At 36.3% G+C, this 17818-nt stretch overlaps 1 protein-coding gene across 2 annotated transcripts in view; it reads right to left on the bottom strand.

Annotated features, from left to right (window-relative positions):
* DYNC2H1 (dynein cytoplasmic 2 heavy chain 1) overlaps positions 1 to 15314 on the bottom strand; it is a 306843-nt gene extending 291529 nt beyond the window's left edge. For both annotated transcript variants that reach the window (XM_053562839.1, XM_053562840.1), the window contains exons 1-11: positions 15019 to 15314; positions 10866 to 11036; positions 9955 to 10090; positions 8851 to 8969; positions 7712 to 7856; positions 6793 to 7025; positions 4251 to 4385; positions 4030 to 4143; positions 3805 to 3916; positions 3367 to 3491; positions 2213 to 2388 (exon numbers count right to left, since the gene is read on the bottom strand). In XM_053562839.1, coding sequence (XP_053418814.1) covers positions 2213 to 2388; positions 3367 to 3491; positions 3805 to 3916; positions 4030 to 4143; positions 4251 to 4385; positions 6793 to 7025; positions 7712 to 7856; positions 8851 to 8969; positions 9955 to 10090; positions 10866 to 11036; positions 15019 to 15213 — 1661 coding nt within the window. In that variant the 5' untranslated portion in view covers positions 15214 to 15314. The remainder of the gene's footprint in view (positions 1 to 2212; positions 2389 to 3366; positions 3492 to 3804; positions 3917 to 4029; positions 4144 to 4250; positions 4386 to 6792; positions 7026 to 7711; positions 7857 to 8850; positions 8970 to 9954; positions 10091 to 10865; positions 11037 to 15018) is intronic.
* Positions 15315 to 17818: the final 2504 nt, after the last annotated feature.

The following is a 17818-nucleotide window of genomic DNA, read 5'->3' as shown; positions in this document are numbered from 1 at the left end:
GTTTCGAAAAATAGAGACAATAATATTCTGGAAACAGTAAACCCGAGGTACAAAGAAATAATCGTTTTTTTAGACTACCCAGTTTAAATGGCCATTAGAATAATTAGATAAACCAATTAATACATTCACTATTGCTCAATAAATATCTACCAACACTTTACTCTGTTGGGCACCATGAAGAACTAATCTGTCGGGCGGCGCCTGTGGCTCAGTGAGCAGGGTGCCGGCCCCATATACCAAGGGTGACGGGTTCAAACCCAGCCCCGGCCAAACTGCAACAAAAAAATAGCCGGGCGTTGTGGCGGGCGCCTGTAGTCCCAGCTGCTCGGGAGGCTGAGGCAAGAGAATCGCTTAAGCCCAGGAGTTGGAGGTTGCTGTGAGCTGTGTGATGCCATGGCACTATACTGAGGGCAATAAAGTGAAACTCTGTCTCTACAAAAAAAAAAAAAAAAAAAAAAGAAATAATCTGTCTCAAGGAGTTTAATAAAATGTTATGGCTAAAGTGTGTGTGTATAATAGTGCAAAAAAGTGGAAAATCTGTATCAAAACCAATTTAAAAACCATGAGCGAAGCTTTAATAGGGAGTGCGTTGAAATTATATACTGCTTTGGGTAGTATGGACATTTTGATAATGTTGATTCTTCCTAGCCATGAGCATGGTATGTTTTCCATTTGTTAACATTTTCAGCTATTTCTTTTCTTAGAGTTTCATGGTTCTCTTTATAGAGATCTTTCACGTCTTTTGTTAGGTAAATTCCCAAATATTTCATCTTCTTTGGAGGAGAACCCCCCCGGGCAATTGAAGCAGCTTCAAAAATACACTACTGGGACTTGATCAAACTAAAAAGCTTCTGCACAGCTAAGAACACAGTAAGCAAAGCAAGCAGACAGCCCTCAGAATGGGAGAAGATATTTGCAGGGTATATCTCTGACAAGGGTTTAATAACCAGAATCCACAGAGAACTCAAACGCATCAGCAAGAAAAAAACAAGGGATCCCATCGCAGGCTGGGCAAGGGATTTGAAAAGAAACTTCTCTGAAGAAGACAGGTGCACGGCCTTCAGACATATCAAAAAATGCTCATCATCTTTAATCATCAGAAAAATGCAAATCAAAACTACTTTGAGATATCATCTAACTCCAATGAGACTAGCCTATATCACAAAATCTCAAGACCAGAGATGTTGGCGTGGATGCGGAGAAAAGGGAACACTTCTGCACTGCTGGTGGGAATGCAAATTAATACATTCCTTTTGGAAAGATATATGGAGAACACTCAGAGATCTAAAAATAGATCTGCCATTCAATCCTGTAATTCCTCTGCTGGGCATATACCCAGAAGACCAAAAATCACAACATAACAAAGATATTTGTACCAGAATGTTTATTGCAGCCCAATTCATAATAGCTAAGTCATGGAAAAAGCCCAAGTGCCCATCCATCCACGAATGGATTAATAAATTGTGGTATATGTATACCATGGAATACTATGCAGCCTTAAAGAAAGATGGAGACTTTACCTCTTTCATGTTTACATGGATGGAGCTGGAACATATTCTTCTTAGTAAAGTATCTCAAGAATGGAAGAAAAAGTATCCAATGTACTCAGCCCTACTATGAAACTAATTTGGGGCTCTCACATGAAAGCTATAACCCAGCTACAACTTAACAATAGGGGGAAGTGGGAAAGGTGGGGGTGGGTAGAGGGAGGGGAATCGGTGGGATCACACCTGTGGTGCATATTACAGGGGTATTTGCGAAACTTGGTAAATGTAGAATGTAAAGGTTTTGGCACAGTAACTGAGATAACACCGGAAAGGCTATGTTAACCACTGTGATAAAAATGTGTCAAATGGTCTATGAAGCAAGTGTATGATGCCCCATGATCATATCAATGTATACAGTTATGATTTAATAAAAAAAAATAAAAATAAAAAAAATAAAAAAAAAAAACAACCATGAGCAAAAGACTAATTTCAAAATGAGAATCCACAATTCTGAAAAATAGACATGAGAAGCAAAGGGGAGGTAGTCAACTAACTGTATCACCAAAGTTTACAACCTTAATGACTCAAAAGTTGATCAAAATCTAACAAAAAACCTAAAGGAGGAGCAGCAAGTTTGGGAAAGGAAGGAAGATAATTAATTCCATCTTGCCACTCGAATAAATAACACAGCTTTAGATTTTACGGGTTAGTACATTTGTACTTACCACAAACCAGATCTAGAGTCAGACAAACCTGACTGAATATCCCTGGACCAATCATCAAATTGTTCTTGTTCATATAATTTAAATTGGTCTAAAAGATCTTCAGCACTTCGATGAAAAGATCGAAATCCTGACAAGTCAGATAAAAGAGCCTCTGCAATCTTGATAGCATCATCTACCTTAAAAAGTCAAGTTACAAGAACATGTATTAATACATTTAAATTCTAATAAAATTAGCCTAAATTAATGAGCTCCCTTCTCTGATCTGTGATTCACAAAGTATTTGTCTTTTCATCTGTAAGTAGTAAAATAGAAGATTTGCCAAAGAATGTAAGACTATCAACCCCTATTTCGCATATGAAAAATACAGTGTTGGAATAGCAAAACACAGAAGACAAATAACCCATACAAGGAATATGAAGAGTAAAGGAGTAAGGAATAAAGAAAAAGTCAGCTCTCCAAATACAGGTGCACCACTGATTTTCAGAGGAAACTCCAGGAACATCAGCAATACTCCTAAAGATGTTCAGCAATAATTTTGGCTCTCAGCTAAATGCTTTCATTAATAGTTTAAACAATAATTAGGCCAATTTAAATGTCATTAAGAAAAATAAAAACTTTTCCTTTTCAAATGTACAGAGAACATTATAAAACCCTGCAAAACTAACTGACAAAATCACTAAGCAGAGTATTTCAGAAAATAAAGCTGTAAAAATACAAACTTAAATTTGCTAGCTTTTGTAACATTCTATGAGGTCTTGCTCTTAATCACAGACTATGATCATGTACTATTAACATGCCTTGTACAAGTCAAATGTAAGACACTGTGTCACATACTAATTAGTAAGTCCATAAAAGCCTTACGGCAATTTTAATACTATTAAAATACTAAAATAAGTCTTTTAAATCCGAAATTGTTCTCACTCCTGTAAACAATGTACAATTAACTTTCACCTTTCCTTCAACTTCAAGGAATGCAAAGAAACATTAGAATCTCTTCTCTATACTTTTTCAGACTTCTAGGTTTCACGTGAAAATTAGATATTCCAAGAAAAACAAAGACTATTTACACTACAGTCATATAGCACCTTCTACATGCTTTAATTTATTAGCACATCTTATAATTTGTATTCGTCAAATTTTATTACAACATATACCTTCAATTCCAACTGGCGAACCCAAACTATATTATTGACAACTTCTGAAAGATTTTTGCCAGAAAGTGGTCCGTTTGCATCACCAGGAACTCCTCGGCACCGATTCTCAAAGTCCATTCGAAAATCTGTAAAATTTAAACCAAATAAGTGAACGCCCAGAGTGAGCAAAGATCTCCTAAATGCCTTCCATGTGTCAAAAGTTACGAACAGAAAAATAATAAAAGTTAGTCCTTGTCCTCAAGGACCTTATCTCAACTGAAACAGAGAAAGAAAATAGCCTATTAATTCAAAAAATCTGGCATTTATAACAAATAAATAAATTTGTCTTTAGCACAAAAGGTCAGAAAATGTATTCTTAATCCTAAATGGTAGGCAACAGAGAAAAAAGTAATCTACAAAAATATTTCTCAAGCACTATAATCTCTGATAAAATTTTACCTTTAACTGAGTCTGTAAGTCTTGCCAGTAAAGTTTCTCTTTCTAACATCAATTCTTTGCTTATAGTTGGACGCTTCACCAACTCTTTATATTTCAGAAATGCTTGAAGAAGCTAATATAAAACAAAATAAGTAAATACTCATCCCAATGAATTGACTTAGTAAATATATAACTACTAGAATAGCTGAAGGGGAATACTGAAAGTAAAATATTTCATTATTTTACCTGCTGTGGACTGTCTTGAATTTCTGAAATATAATTTTTCAATTTTCCTGCTATTTTTTGTTCTGCAGGTGCGATAATTTTCTCATATTGAGAGACTGCAGCTTTCCACAAGGGCTAAACACATTAATAATATTATTAGACTTTAGTATTTCAAAAATCTGATTTTGTAAGGAAAAACATAAATAGGAAATCAGAGAAATTCTAAACACACATATATTCACCTCAGTATAGGGATTATATTGCACAGGATTCAGGCCAGTAAAAGGTTCAAATACTCGAGCCAGGCATATCATTTTCTCTTCACCAGCCGGTAAAAAAAAGAGAAGCTTCTCATGAATTGTTCTAATAGCTAAGACCTAAAACATAAAGTATGAAAATAATACATTTATTTAAATTAAAAAGGCTGCAAAAATAAGTTTAAAATCTAAAGCTATAAGGTAAAAATTTCTTTAAACTATGTTTAAAGAACAATAATTGAAATGAACATTAAAACTGTCACTATAATCCTGAGATCTACCACTCAGCAATCAAAGTGATGCACCCTAACATTAACCACCATGCTCAAATCTAGTAAAATATATGAAATCTAAAGTTTTTAAACTATGTTTAAAGCTTATGTAATTTTTAGAATCTGCCCTAAATATAAATAAAAACTTCTGATTTTCATTATTCTGAATTAAATTGCACTTCTAATAATAAAATGACATGTTAACAGCCCTATTTATAATTTATAAACAGCTGGAAAAAGATTATCTTTGCATTTTAATCTGAAAATTTCCACCAACAATCAAAGGGTAATCAAGAAGTTTAAGTAAAAACACTATAATCTTCCATCCATTTGAGTTGGCAATCTCAGTATAAACTCATGTTTTATTTTTCTCTTGCTTAAAAAAATATCTATTTAACAACTCCATTTACCTAGAATGCCTAAAAACATTCCTTAGTAACTTCCCCAACCATGTTTCTGCCAAATACTATTTCCCACCAAAAAGAACCAAGCTCCTTAGAATAATGGATAATTTCATGTATGGGATAGAAAATGCACAAGATGGCCTAAGCTGGGCTAGAATATTTTGGAGGGCCTAAGTTATCCAAGAAATACTGGAGCTGAGTCAAAATGACACAAGAGCTAATTTGAAGGAGCACTCTCTACCCAAAGATGAAATAATTTGAATATAACTATTATAGGATGGACTAAAACACATAACATATAAAAATTCATGAGGTTATAACGTTACTACCAGAAAATGTTTCATGGTGGCATATGGAACTTACTATGACACTAACCTATTTTTCGTGTGTGTGTGTGTTTTTTTTTTTTTTTTTTTGGCCAGGGCTGGGTTTGAACCCACCACCTCTGGCATATGGGACCGGCGCCCTACCCCTTTGAGCCACAGGCGCCGCCCGACACTAACCTATTTTTCATAGATCTAAAAGGAAATAAAAAGAAGTAATCGTCCATACTGCCATTCCAATGCAGTTCAAACTCAATATCACTAAAAGTGGGAAAAACAGATATCACATGCCTACTGATGTAAGAGGTGTAAGAACTATCCATACCACCATGACGTATTATTGTTTAAAAGAAAAGGGCAGTGCCTGTGGCTCAACGGAGTAGAGTGCCAGCCCCATATGCCGGAGGTGGTGGGTTCAAACCCAGCCCCGGCCAAAAACTGCAAAAAAAAAAAGGAGAACTCTAATCAAGGCTTTATAGCTAACTAATAGTTAAATAGGAAAAATGGGAGAGAAGGGAAAATGCTGAACAACAGATACATAGATACATATAAAAAGATGAATCCAAAAGGTAGGAAATACAACGTGGCACAAAAAGTAGAAAGGGGAAACAATTAAATTAAAAGAGACTCAGGAGACATATCAACTAAATGCAATATGTAGACCTTGTCTGCAACCTGATTCAAGTAAACCAACTATAAAAAATTTCTAAGAAAGTCAGGATAAATAAACACTGGCTAGATAAAAAAAAAGATATTAAGAAAGTATCATTGTTTTCTTGGCTGTGATCATAGTACCATAGTTACATTTTAAGGATGGAAGCATATGGTATCTCAGCTTTAAAAAGACTAGCCAAAAAACCGAAGAGGCACAGGAGACAAAGACGAGACAAGAAGTGAAAAATGTCACTGAGTAAGGGGTATATTATATTATTTTACCTTTGTGTATGTTTGAAATATTCCATAAAAAAAAAAGAACTACAGTTCCCTTAAGCAAGGTGGAAAAAGTTAGCTTTGTAATCTTTAAGTAAATTCATTTTTTTTTAGTAAATTCATTTTGCCTATCCATTTGAAGTTAAATATCTAAGTTCTATACTGAAACTCATAACTCATGTAAATTAAGCAGCTGTTTCAAATATTTGAAACAAGTATGCCCTAAAAACTGTCCCTACTTAAAAATAATTTCAGAGAGCGAAATTCTCTCAGGAGAATGTCTGAGAGCTTCCATACATGGACAAGTGGATTATCTTTTTTATAATGAAGAAAAAAATACAAGCTTACAACTAACAAGTTGATTGCTGAAGAAAAAAAGAGAATGTAGAAATCAGCACACAGTTCCCACTGTGCACCTGGCGCTGTGCCAGATGAATGCCATAAATTATTCCACATAACCTTAACTCTTATTTACTCTCAAAACTTCAAATAATATTATAACAAAGGGAAAGTGCTTGTTGAGTATAAAATACATTCACAAACAAGTGAAGACCTACATTACAGTTAAAGACAAAGATCCAAATAATCAAATTGATACCTCTTCAAGGCGTTTGCCGAGTTTGTCAAGGGTTTCTGGAAAATATTTTTCACTTTTCCATGGATGAGGAACATAGCGCTGCCACACCTGCCCTGTTAGATGAGTACACACTATCACCCACTGTTCACAAATCGAAATACTGGCTTTCAGATTTTCTTTCACAAGATAATAAGCATCTTCCCATAGGTTCAAAGTTCCCAACTTTTTCTGAACAAACCTTCCAAATGAACCACCTATTAAAACACAAAGGACAATTTTAATAAAAATATACAAATTAATTAAAGAATCTATAAATATCACATGTACACCCCCAGGCACCCAATAACAAATATTATTTTAAACACACACATACAAACACATTAGTTTGCAGTTTCGCATCTTTCACTATATCATGTACATCTTTCAAATATAAAAATAAATATAAATTACTTTAAGGCTGCAGAGCCTACTATGTGGGTATAGCATTATGCAAACACTTCTCAATTACTATTTGTTTTTATGCATATTACAAACAAGGCTGCAATAAATAACCTAGTACATATAACTTTATGTACTTGTATGATATTTCCTTATAATAATAATGAGAAGGGTAGTCTGGGGATCAAAAATTTTAATACTGACAGATAAGCCAAAATATCTTATATAATTTTTCAGTTCAAGTAAAGTCTAAATTAATATATACATAATAAACACTAAACATCTATGAAAATTTACTTCTATTAGTTGTCAAAGACTTTGACTTATATGACTTAGCCAATTAAACAAATATTTATTTAAATAATACATGATTTGCTTGAAGAGTTATATTGAATAACAGTTGTTATATTAAGGAGCATCTTAAGTAAGGACTTAAAGGACAAAAAGAAATGAAAATAAGACAGGCTAACAAAATGTCAAAAGTTTATTCCTTTGCAGGTACCTAGGACGTCTAAGAGGTGGAGCATCCGTGACTCAGGATAAGGATCATGTTCTGTCTGTCTCCACACATCATCTACGACATCCCGGGTAGTCTCTACCAAATCAACAACTTCCAATAAGGATAGAGCGTCCAAGTTATAAAACTCCTAAAACCAAAATTCGTTAATTTGTAAAGATAATCATATTTAAACCTTGGGTAATACAGTCAAAATGATTCCAGGCTTTTTCAATGGCTACAACTGTAATATTTACCATATAATTTTCTCTACCTTTTTAGATCAGGCAATAATTACATCTTTATGCAAATGCCCTACAAGCTCCTCCATACACATAAATTTCATGAAAGCCAAAAAATAAAATTGTAAAAAGTCCATTCATTTATTTACATATTTTGTATCTGAATTCATTTTTTAAAAAAATTTACCCTGTAGAGGTAGCCTCAACTCCACAGGCATTCACATGTCTTTATTCATTCCTCTATAGCATTGCATGATATTATAATTAATAATAATACAACCATAGTACAAGTTTTATTATACTGTGTTTCATCACCGTTATCAAAAAAGCTTATTACAACCATTTCAAACAATTCATTAAAATGGTATTATTAAAATTGTTGTGGAATGAACAGAAAACTACTACATAGTTCCTTTGAAAATAATAGCCTTAAAGAAAAAGAAAGAAAGAAAATTATAGCCTCTTGTAATCATACTTAAAATGGTCACTTATCTAATCTCTGTGTAAATACATCAAGGAATAATCAAATAAGCATAAAACTAAAGTCTTCATACTTCAGATTACTTCAAAATGCTAATTCAAATAAAGGGAACATTCTTTCAAAAGAACATATTACCACTAAATATATAAATTTCCATTATATTATTTGTTTTTCACTACATACCTGCAGAAAAGTAATTTTGGTCTTGAGAAAAACATTGACTAGAGATCAGAATTTAACTAACTTAGATTTCTCATTTGCAGTCATTTTAAACACACATCTTAAGTAAACTTTGCTACATATGAAAGATATATTTGGTTCACATTCATCAAGTAGACTTTAAATACAGGAAAGTATAGTGAAAATTGCATCCTAAAGTGCCTTTAAAAATCCCTGATATATAACTATGTATGAACACATACTCTTGCAATTGTTTCAAATAGTTCTTTAAAATAACTGGCTCTTTCTTTAATTATCTGTTTATTTCCACGATGACCTTGTTCTATCCAAAACTGGAACTCATCAGTTGGTGTAAGAATACCTAGAAAAGACAAGACACAGAATGTCAGAGCAGCAAAACATTTGAGTCACCTGACACATAAGGTTCCCAGCTAAGGTCAAACAAGGTGATACTCTACCTTCTTGTTCCCTATCTCATGCTGTACACAAATATTGTTGCAGTCTATTTAGTACCACACTTTCACACCTTTATGTTTTCTCTTAATGATTTTGCTGTTAAAATGCCCTATAGCATAACACTAAATTGCTGTCCAGGGTTTCTATGCACAAGAAGGTTGTGATGTGCCTTACACAGAAAATACACATATTAGATAAGCTTTATTCAAGCATGATTTACAGTACTGTTGGCCATGAAGTCAATGTTAATGTATCAACAATATATAAATTAAAAGCTCAAAGGAACCTAACCCTATATTTCCTCTAGATGCAAAGGTTCAGAATTGGCTAGTTCAGGGTTCACAGTGACTTTATAAAACATATATAACTGCAAATAATGAGAATCAACTATATTTCTACAAACTGCACATTGCTAAAGATTATATTTTCCGTTTCCCCAAAACTATATAAATCTATTCATTAAAGAAAGGCTTATGCTAGCCTTGCATGGTGGCTCACACCTGTAATCCTAGCTCCTAGCACGTTGGAAGGCCGAGGCAGGTGGATCACTTAAGATCAGGAGTTTGAGATCAGCCTGAGCAAGAGCGAGACCGTGTCTCTAAAAATAGCCAGGCACTGTGGTGGGAGCCTATAGTCCCAGCTACTTGGGAGGCTAAGGCATGAGGATCACCTGAGACCAAGAATTTGAAGTTGCTGTGAGCTATGACACCATAGCACTCTATCCAAGACAACAGTGAGACACTGCCTCAAGAAAAAAAAAAAAAAGCTTATGCTCAGAGAAGTTCCAAAAGCATGGAAAAAAAAATCTGTGAAGAAATAGGTTCATTTACTAATGTACTAAAATGAAACAATCATTTTGTACTTTCTTTTATTAAGCTAAGGTTATATACCTCGAGTGTCATCTTCCTTAAATTTCAATTTTGATAAGTTAGTATCTGATCTTCGTAGAACTATACCCAAGCCAGCCTCTAGTTCACTCAAAAGATTCTGAAGTTTGGGATCAAAGTTTCTGCTCCATTCCTGATCCTAAATAAAAACAGACAAGAACAACGATTGCTCAATCAAAATCTTGCCAATCAAGTTGGCTTCCTTAAACACTATCTCAAAACTATGTCCAAAAACCCCTGTTTAACTTAAAGACTGATAGCACCTCCATTTCATAAGGGGAATAAAAAGGTCCTCTCAATAGTTAAAACTATAAAGATCATTTACCAAAGAAATGTAAGAGCTTATGTGAGTTATATTTTACACCTTTACTTTAAAATTAAGTCAACAAAGCTTACTTTAAAATTAAGAGTTAAAAAGTATTTTAGTTATAAATCTAATGATATTAACAGCAAATACAATAAAATAATAAACAGCTGGGCACAGTGGCTCAGGCCTATAATAATCCCAGCAGTGTGGGAAGCTAAGGAGGGAGAATTGCTTGAGCTCAAGATTTCAAGACTTGCCTGAATGAGAGTGAGACCCTGACACATAAAAAAATGAAAATTCCAGCCAGGCACCACGGCAAGCACCCGTAATCCCAGCGGCTTCCAGAGGCTGAGGCAGCAGGATGTCCACAGCCCGAGTCTGGTGCAGTGAGCTATAAAGCCATTGCACTCTGCTCAGGGCATGGGGTGGGACTCTCTCTCAACAACAACAACAACAAAAATAAATAAATAAATAGATAAGATAAAATAAAATAATAAACATCTATGTTTGTATGTATGAAAACATTTATTAAAATGCTAGGTTAAAAAAATAAATAAATAAATAAAATGCTAGGTTAAAAAAAAAACGGGACAGTTAGTTTACTCACCTTTAACAACATTGGTGCAAATACTTGTCGTACTGCTTGGTAAAGGGAATTAATAGGTGACTCTAACATGGATGAGACAAGAATATTATTATGTAGATTCTCATCAGTAATGACTTCAGGTCGCAGCTTGAAAAACACCAACACTTTATCTTTTGTGTCACCAAATTCAATCTAAAGTGATAAACAAATGATTTTTATTGTTACATTTATAAAATTTAATATTTGGAAGAAATGTTTCTCAAATAAGTTGTACTGCCATAATAATAGCACTTAGAAAAATAATTTCTTTAAAAATAAATATATCAAAACCAATCTTTACTCTGGACTTAATTAAAAAATGTATTCCCACTTACATGTGATCATATCATAAGGTTACTTTGATATTTCTGAAGTTACTTAGTAATATTACATAGATCAAAGCAGTACACCCCAGGTACACAATAACGAGCAGTACTTTTCTCCTACCCCAGAAAATCTATAACAAAGATGTTAAATTTCCCTTTTACCAAGAAAAAACATTTTAAAAGGTGATTTTTTTACAAGCATATACTCAAAACTACCTAAATGAACTTAAGTTGTCTATGTCCTAAAATTACCTTTATCATAAACAAAAATTTTTCCTTAAACAGTTCAAGCATCAAACTTTTTTGTTAAATTGTGTTATAGCCAGATTATTCAAAATTGGAACCAGATGAATTCAACTGGAATTCAATAAAGCAACCTTGTTCAAAATATAAGTTCATAGTTAACCATTCATTAGATGAAAATATACTGCTCAAAAGAAGTCTTTGCTTACATACATATTTTCAAAGTTATTTTCATTTCTTTTTCCAGGAAGAAAAATCTATGGACTAAAAGACAAGAACACCATACAGCTGAGTAGGTTTCATGCTATCATGCTACTTTTTAAAAAATCCTAAACATTACATTTTTGGGGCACTGGGAAGCTGCTCACACTCTCATAATATTTCACGATACACTAAAGTTATATGAAATCCAAATATTAATGTCCACAAATAAAGTTTTATTATTCATTCATTCACATGGCTTATTACATAGTTCATTACATAGCTATTTTTACACTACAATGGCCACGTTATAGTTGCAATAGAGAACTTGCAACCTGCAAAACCTAAAATATTACATGACTCATCAGAAAAAAAAGTTTGCCAAACCTTGTCCTAAAACATAAACTGGATCACGTTTCTCTTGCTGAAGATTACCCATGAATTCTCTTATGAACTTAAATTGTGTGTAAGATCCAGATTATTCTCTCATCTCATCTTCTGCATTGTCCTATATTACCTGTAAAACCTCAGCAATCACCCTGGATTTTTTTTTCTGCCCCATGAAACCAAGCTGAGACCCAGCTCAGAACTTTGGTACTTAATGGTTTCTTTTGCTTAGGATACTATTCCCCCAATTTTATGTTTGCCTACACATCATTTAAATCTCACTTCAAAGGTCACTAATGCAGAGAGGTATTCTCTCCCACTCTATTTTAATGTAGTTCCCCACCCAACCCCATCCACTACTGTAACATTATTTTAGTTTATTTTTATTTTTCCAACAGAGTCTTTCTTGCTCTGTTGCCTGGGCTAGAGTACAATGGTGTAATCACAGCTCACTGCAACCTCAATCTCCTGAGCTCAAGTGATCCTCTTGCCTTAGACTCCCAAGAAGCATGTCACTATGCCTGGTTAATATTTTACTTTATTTTATTTTTTAACTTTTTTGTAGAGACAAGATTTCACTATGTTGCTTAGGCTGGTCTCAAACTCCTGGCTTCAAGCAATTCTACCACCCTAGCCTCCCAAAGTATTAGGATTACAGGCATGAGCCACTTGGCCTAGTCTATTTTTATTTTAACAGCATTTATCAATACCCAAAATTATGTTACATTACATATCTGTGCTTTGTTTTAACCTATCTTTGTCCACAACGTTACTCCTTTAAGACATGAACTCTGTGCTCATGACTTTACCCCCAGAACCTAGGACAGTGTGACACCCACAGTAGGTACTCAATATTTGTTGACTCATTACTAAATTATGCTGACTCTCAGATATCTAAAGTACACTTTAAGGCAAAACAAAATATTTTCAAGTATGACTAAAAACCTATAGTGTCCTATGTGACTAAAAATAACAGATACATTGTTGGACTCTACTAATATCTTTTAACTTAAAACAAAAAAAAGTTATAATTTTAACTTTTAATACCCAAGACATTTTCACAAATTTAAACCCTTCCCTATTTTTCCACTGCATTCTTTATGAACTTTTAGTTACATTTACAACACTGTGTCCTGATTTTATAATTTATTGAGTATATGTCCTCCTAGGCCACTGGAGTTTGGCTCTGGAAGGTAGAAAGCAGGGGGCCCTATCCTGGATTACAACCCCTATTAGAAAAAGAAAATCGTTAACACTTAAAATGTAACCTTTGTGCCTTAATTTCCTCAGCAAATAAAATAGGAACAAAAACCTGTCTTACAGTATTGTTGTGGGTATTAAATGCACTAATAATCTTACATATAAAAGAGTGCATAACAGACTGTAAAGTGAAAATAAATGTGCATTATAATTATTCATTCTTTTTAAAAATCTGTGTAAACCCACTAAACCTGGCAAAATGCCTCACATATACTGAGTTCAAAATTAACAATAGAACTGAATTAAACCAAACAATAAAGATTTATAGTGAAAGAGGTGAATGATTCAATCATCCTACAAAAGTGTACTGAACGCTTGCTGAGTGCCAAATACTCTGCAAGATCTAGGAATACAGGTGAACATACGAGAAAGAGGCTGAAAATATGCCTATGATTTGTTAACTTTCAGCCATTTACTGAGCCCCTTTAATGCGTCCAGCATTTTTTTTTCGTGTTTTACTTTGAGATACATACGCACACATATAAATACACACAAGTGTATACATATGTTCTGATTGCAAATGCAACCATTTTTAAGCAAGCCTGCCAGTGGAGGGAGCACCACAATGGGAAAAAAATCAATACATCACATGTTGTACACCAAAAACGTATTCAAACTTCATTTTGAATACGTTTTTGGTGTACAAACTTCATTTTGACTCCATACTGAACCTCAAAGCATTCCATAATAGACATAATCTTATTTGACAATGTGAATGTTACTTTCTTTGCATTATTATTATTGCTTAATATTTCGATGCAGCAATCGTCTTTTTCTTTTCTGAATGCATTTATTGTCGTTCGTTCTTTATGAGGTTTTTGTTTCCAGTCCTTATCTTAAACATTGTTGTTATTAAATTTTAAGCCTTTTTAATTCTATGAAGGCAAAAGTGGAAACCTAATAAACACGTGCATATGTAAAAAAAAAAAGATTTGAATTTCTAACTTATCTTCCTCCGGGCAATATCAAAATCAGTATATAACCCAAAAAAGATATACTAAAATTTGTCTCAAAGAACCGCAAAAGGGAAAAGAGGAAAAAAACAAAATGTGTGTTTTTCTGAGACGGAGTCTCACTCAGTCCCCAGGTAGAGTGTCGTGGCGTCATAGGTCACAGCAACCTCCAATTCTTCGGCTCAAGCGATCCTCTTGCCCCAGCCTCCCAAGTAGCTGGGACTACGAGCGCCAGCCACAAGGCCAGCTAGTTTCAAAATTAACTTTACTTTTAACCCATCTGTACTTTTTTAAAAGAAAAGAATGTAATTGTGTCTATCCAGGTGCCTGGAATGAGAACTTCCTTCGGTCAGGTGGGATGCAACCTTGGAAACGATATTTTCTTTCTTTTTTTTGAGACAGAGTCTGACTTTGTCGCCCTCAGTACAGTGCGGTGGCGTCACAGCTCACAGCAACCTCCAAATCCTGGGCTCAAACGATTCTCTTGCTTCAGCCTCCCGAGTAGCTGGGAGTACAGGCGCCCGCCACAACGCCCGGGTATTTTGTAGAGACGGGGTCTCACTCTGGCTCCGGCTGGTCTTCAACTCCTGAGCTCAGGCCATGCACCCGCCGCAGCCTCCCAGAGCACGACGCCGACGCACCGCCGGCCAGCGCAGGGGAGGCGGAGATGCGCGGGGTTAAGACTGAAGAGGGACCCGACTTTCCCTCCGGCTGGGCCTGGGACGTGAATGGAGACCGGACAGGGCTGCAAGGAACCGTACGTACCGTGTTGGAAAAGGAGATGCCGACGTCGGATCGCTGGACCCTGAGGAGCATCTGATTGCCGTCGTCCAAGAAGTTGTTGATTTCAAGACAGTTGTAGAGCAAGGGCTGGTCCCAGGGTTCCGACATTAGCCCGAAGTAATTCTGGGTAGTCGTGAAGATGAAGAGCTTCCGAACGTCGGCGGCCCCACCCGCCATGATGGGGTAAGGGGAACGAGGAGGGGGGGAAGGAAGGAAAGAAGAAGAAACCAGGCCAGAGAGAAGGGAAGGGAAGAGCGCGGCTCTACTCAAAGCCAGAGCCCGACGGCCCGACCGCCCGCCCGCCCGCCCGCCAGCGAGAACGCGGAGCTTCGCGGTTGCCAGGGGCGGTCGCTATGGCGACAGAGCGTCACGGCGGCGTCGCCGGCCGCGCGCAGGGATCACAGCCGTCTCGAGCACGCGCACGCAAAGCGCTCGGAGCCGATCGACCGTCTCGGAGCTCTGTAGTTGCTCTCCGTGGTAATCGATTGTAAAGGTTCTGATGAGTTTGTTTGCTCCCTGAACGTGACTTTTCTTCTTACTTATTTTATTTTTATAGCTCTTTATCAGGAGAGATACGTGTATCCTTCTCGTGCAGCAGCGTGACCTGGATGTAGGAAAATTAGGTTCTGGTCCTCCTCCACGCGCACTGTTAACAAACCACTCCGTCAGCTCAAGTTCCGCACCTGTAAAATGGGGAAATCTTATCTCACAGCCTAGTTTGCACTGAGGAAATTAAGAGATCGCTATTTTAAAGTTGCTTTTTATATTTTATTTATTTTTATTTTATCTTTTTTTTTGGAGACAGAGTCTCGAGCTGTCGCCCTGGGTGGAGTGCGGTGGCGTCACAGCTCACAGCAACCTCCAACTTTGGGGCTCAGGCGACTCTCCTGCCTCAGCCTCCCAAGCAGCTGGGATCCCAGGCGCCCGCCACAACGCCCGGCCTTTTTTTGGTTGCAGTTGTCATTGTTGTTGGGTGGGCCCGGGATGGATTCCAACCCGCCAGCTCCCGTGTATGTGGCTGGTGTCTTAGCCACTTGAGCTGCAGGCGCTGAGCCTAAAATTGTTTTTTAGACAGGCTGATGAGGAATGTTAATTTTCTTTCTCAATCTCCGCTCATTTCTGCGCTGGTTCATTCCTTATTAGTTTGATTGTTTAATCCTGTTAGTAATTTCAGAAAAAAATTAATCACCATTTTTTCATTACAGTCATTACCCAAGCCATATTTTTAAATAGCCAAAATATACAATGATACTTGTTAGTTTTATAACAAGTGCTACCATGCCCGCCATGGTAAATAAAAAGGCAAAACACATAGGAACGTGAGTCTAGAAAGCAGATGAGATCATAAGAACTGAGGAAAACAGGCTTCATCATTTTCTGCCCTATATCAGCACTATAAACTACTAAACTACTAGTCATTTATCCCAAAATTCATCAAAGATTCAGCTCAATAATTCTCTTCTACAAGTATTTACTGCATGCTACTATATGCCAGGTACTGAACTAGGCCCTTGGGACACAGTCCCGACATCACAGTTTTTACTCTAGTCTTCATCATCTCAGCACTGATTTGAGCATCATCCTAGGGTAAAGAAACATATATAGATTCTTTTATTTGTATGCAATAATCACAGACTTCCTCTAAAACTGTATTCTTTTAGAGCTAAAGAGTACCTTTATCTGTTGAGCAACTTGATTCAAGATTTGGGGATGGGAACTAAAAAAAGCTGAACTACTCTAAATGATAAAGGGAAATAACTTTAAATTCTCATGAAATATCCAAGAGGTGGAAGATGGAATTTTGGCCACTGTCTGGGGAAAAAATCCAAACAGGTGAGATTATTGGCTACTGGTGTGAAAAAAAATCCAAACAAGAACCCAAGGACTAGGTAGATGAGAATTTTGAAAGCAAAGTGGCTACTGTGGATACAGAACCACTTACTCTACATTGGGCATTATAACCCTTCCCACATCTTCAGGAAAATCTCCCTTTCCTACCAAGTTCTTGGTCTGTGAGAGATATTTTGGTGGGAATGTGTGAAAAAGCTGAATCTGGCCCAGTACAGTGGCTCACCCCTATAATCCTAGCACTATGGGAGGACGAGGCTGGAGAATCACTTGAGCTCAAGAGTTCAAGACCAGCCTGAGTACAAGTGAGACACCCTTCTCTACAAAAAATAGAGAAACTAGCCAGGAGTGGTGGAGCAGGCATGAGGTTCCAGCTATATGAGAGGCTGAGATATGAGGATCACTAGGGCCTAGGAGTTTGAGGTTGCATCAAGCTGTGATAATACCTCTGCAGTCTACCCAGGGCAACACTGAATTTTCCTATATGTATTGTCTTTTTATTTACCATATGCCTGCCATGGTAAATAAAAAGGCAAAACATACAGGAACATGAGTCTAGAAAGCAGATGCGAGCATAAGAACATCATCATTCCAGGAACTTTTAGAACTCTTGAGTGGCTTTTCACTTCCACAAGCTAAGAAACTGTGTCTGAGTCAAGTTTCACCCAAATCTCAAGAAACATGAAAGCTCCTTTTGACATGTAAACCCTTAAGAAGCCAGGAGCAGTGGTTCCCGCCTATCTGACAGGCCGAAGCACATGGATTGCTTGAGATCACAAGTTCAAGACCAGTCTGAACAAGAGTGAGACCCTATATCTACTAAAAATAGAAAAATGAGCTGGGCATCCTGGGGAGATACCTATAGTCCCAGCTACTGGGAGGCTGAGACAAGAGGATCTCTTGAGCTGAAAAGAGTTTGCTGTGTGCTATGATG

Source organism: Nycticebus coucang, chromosome 14, assembly GCF_027406575.1.
Source record: "Nycticebus coucang isolate mNycCou1 chromosome 14, mNycCou1.pri, whole genome shotgun sequence".
Lineage (NCBI taxonomy): Eukaryota > Metazoa > Chordata > Mammalia > Primates > Lorisidae > Nycticebus > Nycticebus coucang.
This window is presented reverse-complemented; position numbering and strand designations above follow the sequence as displayed.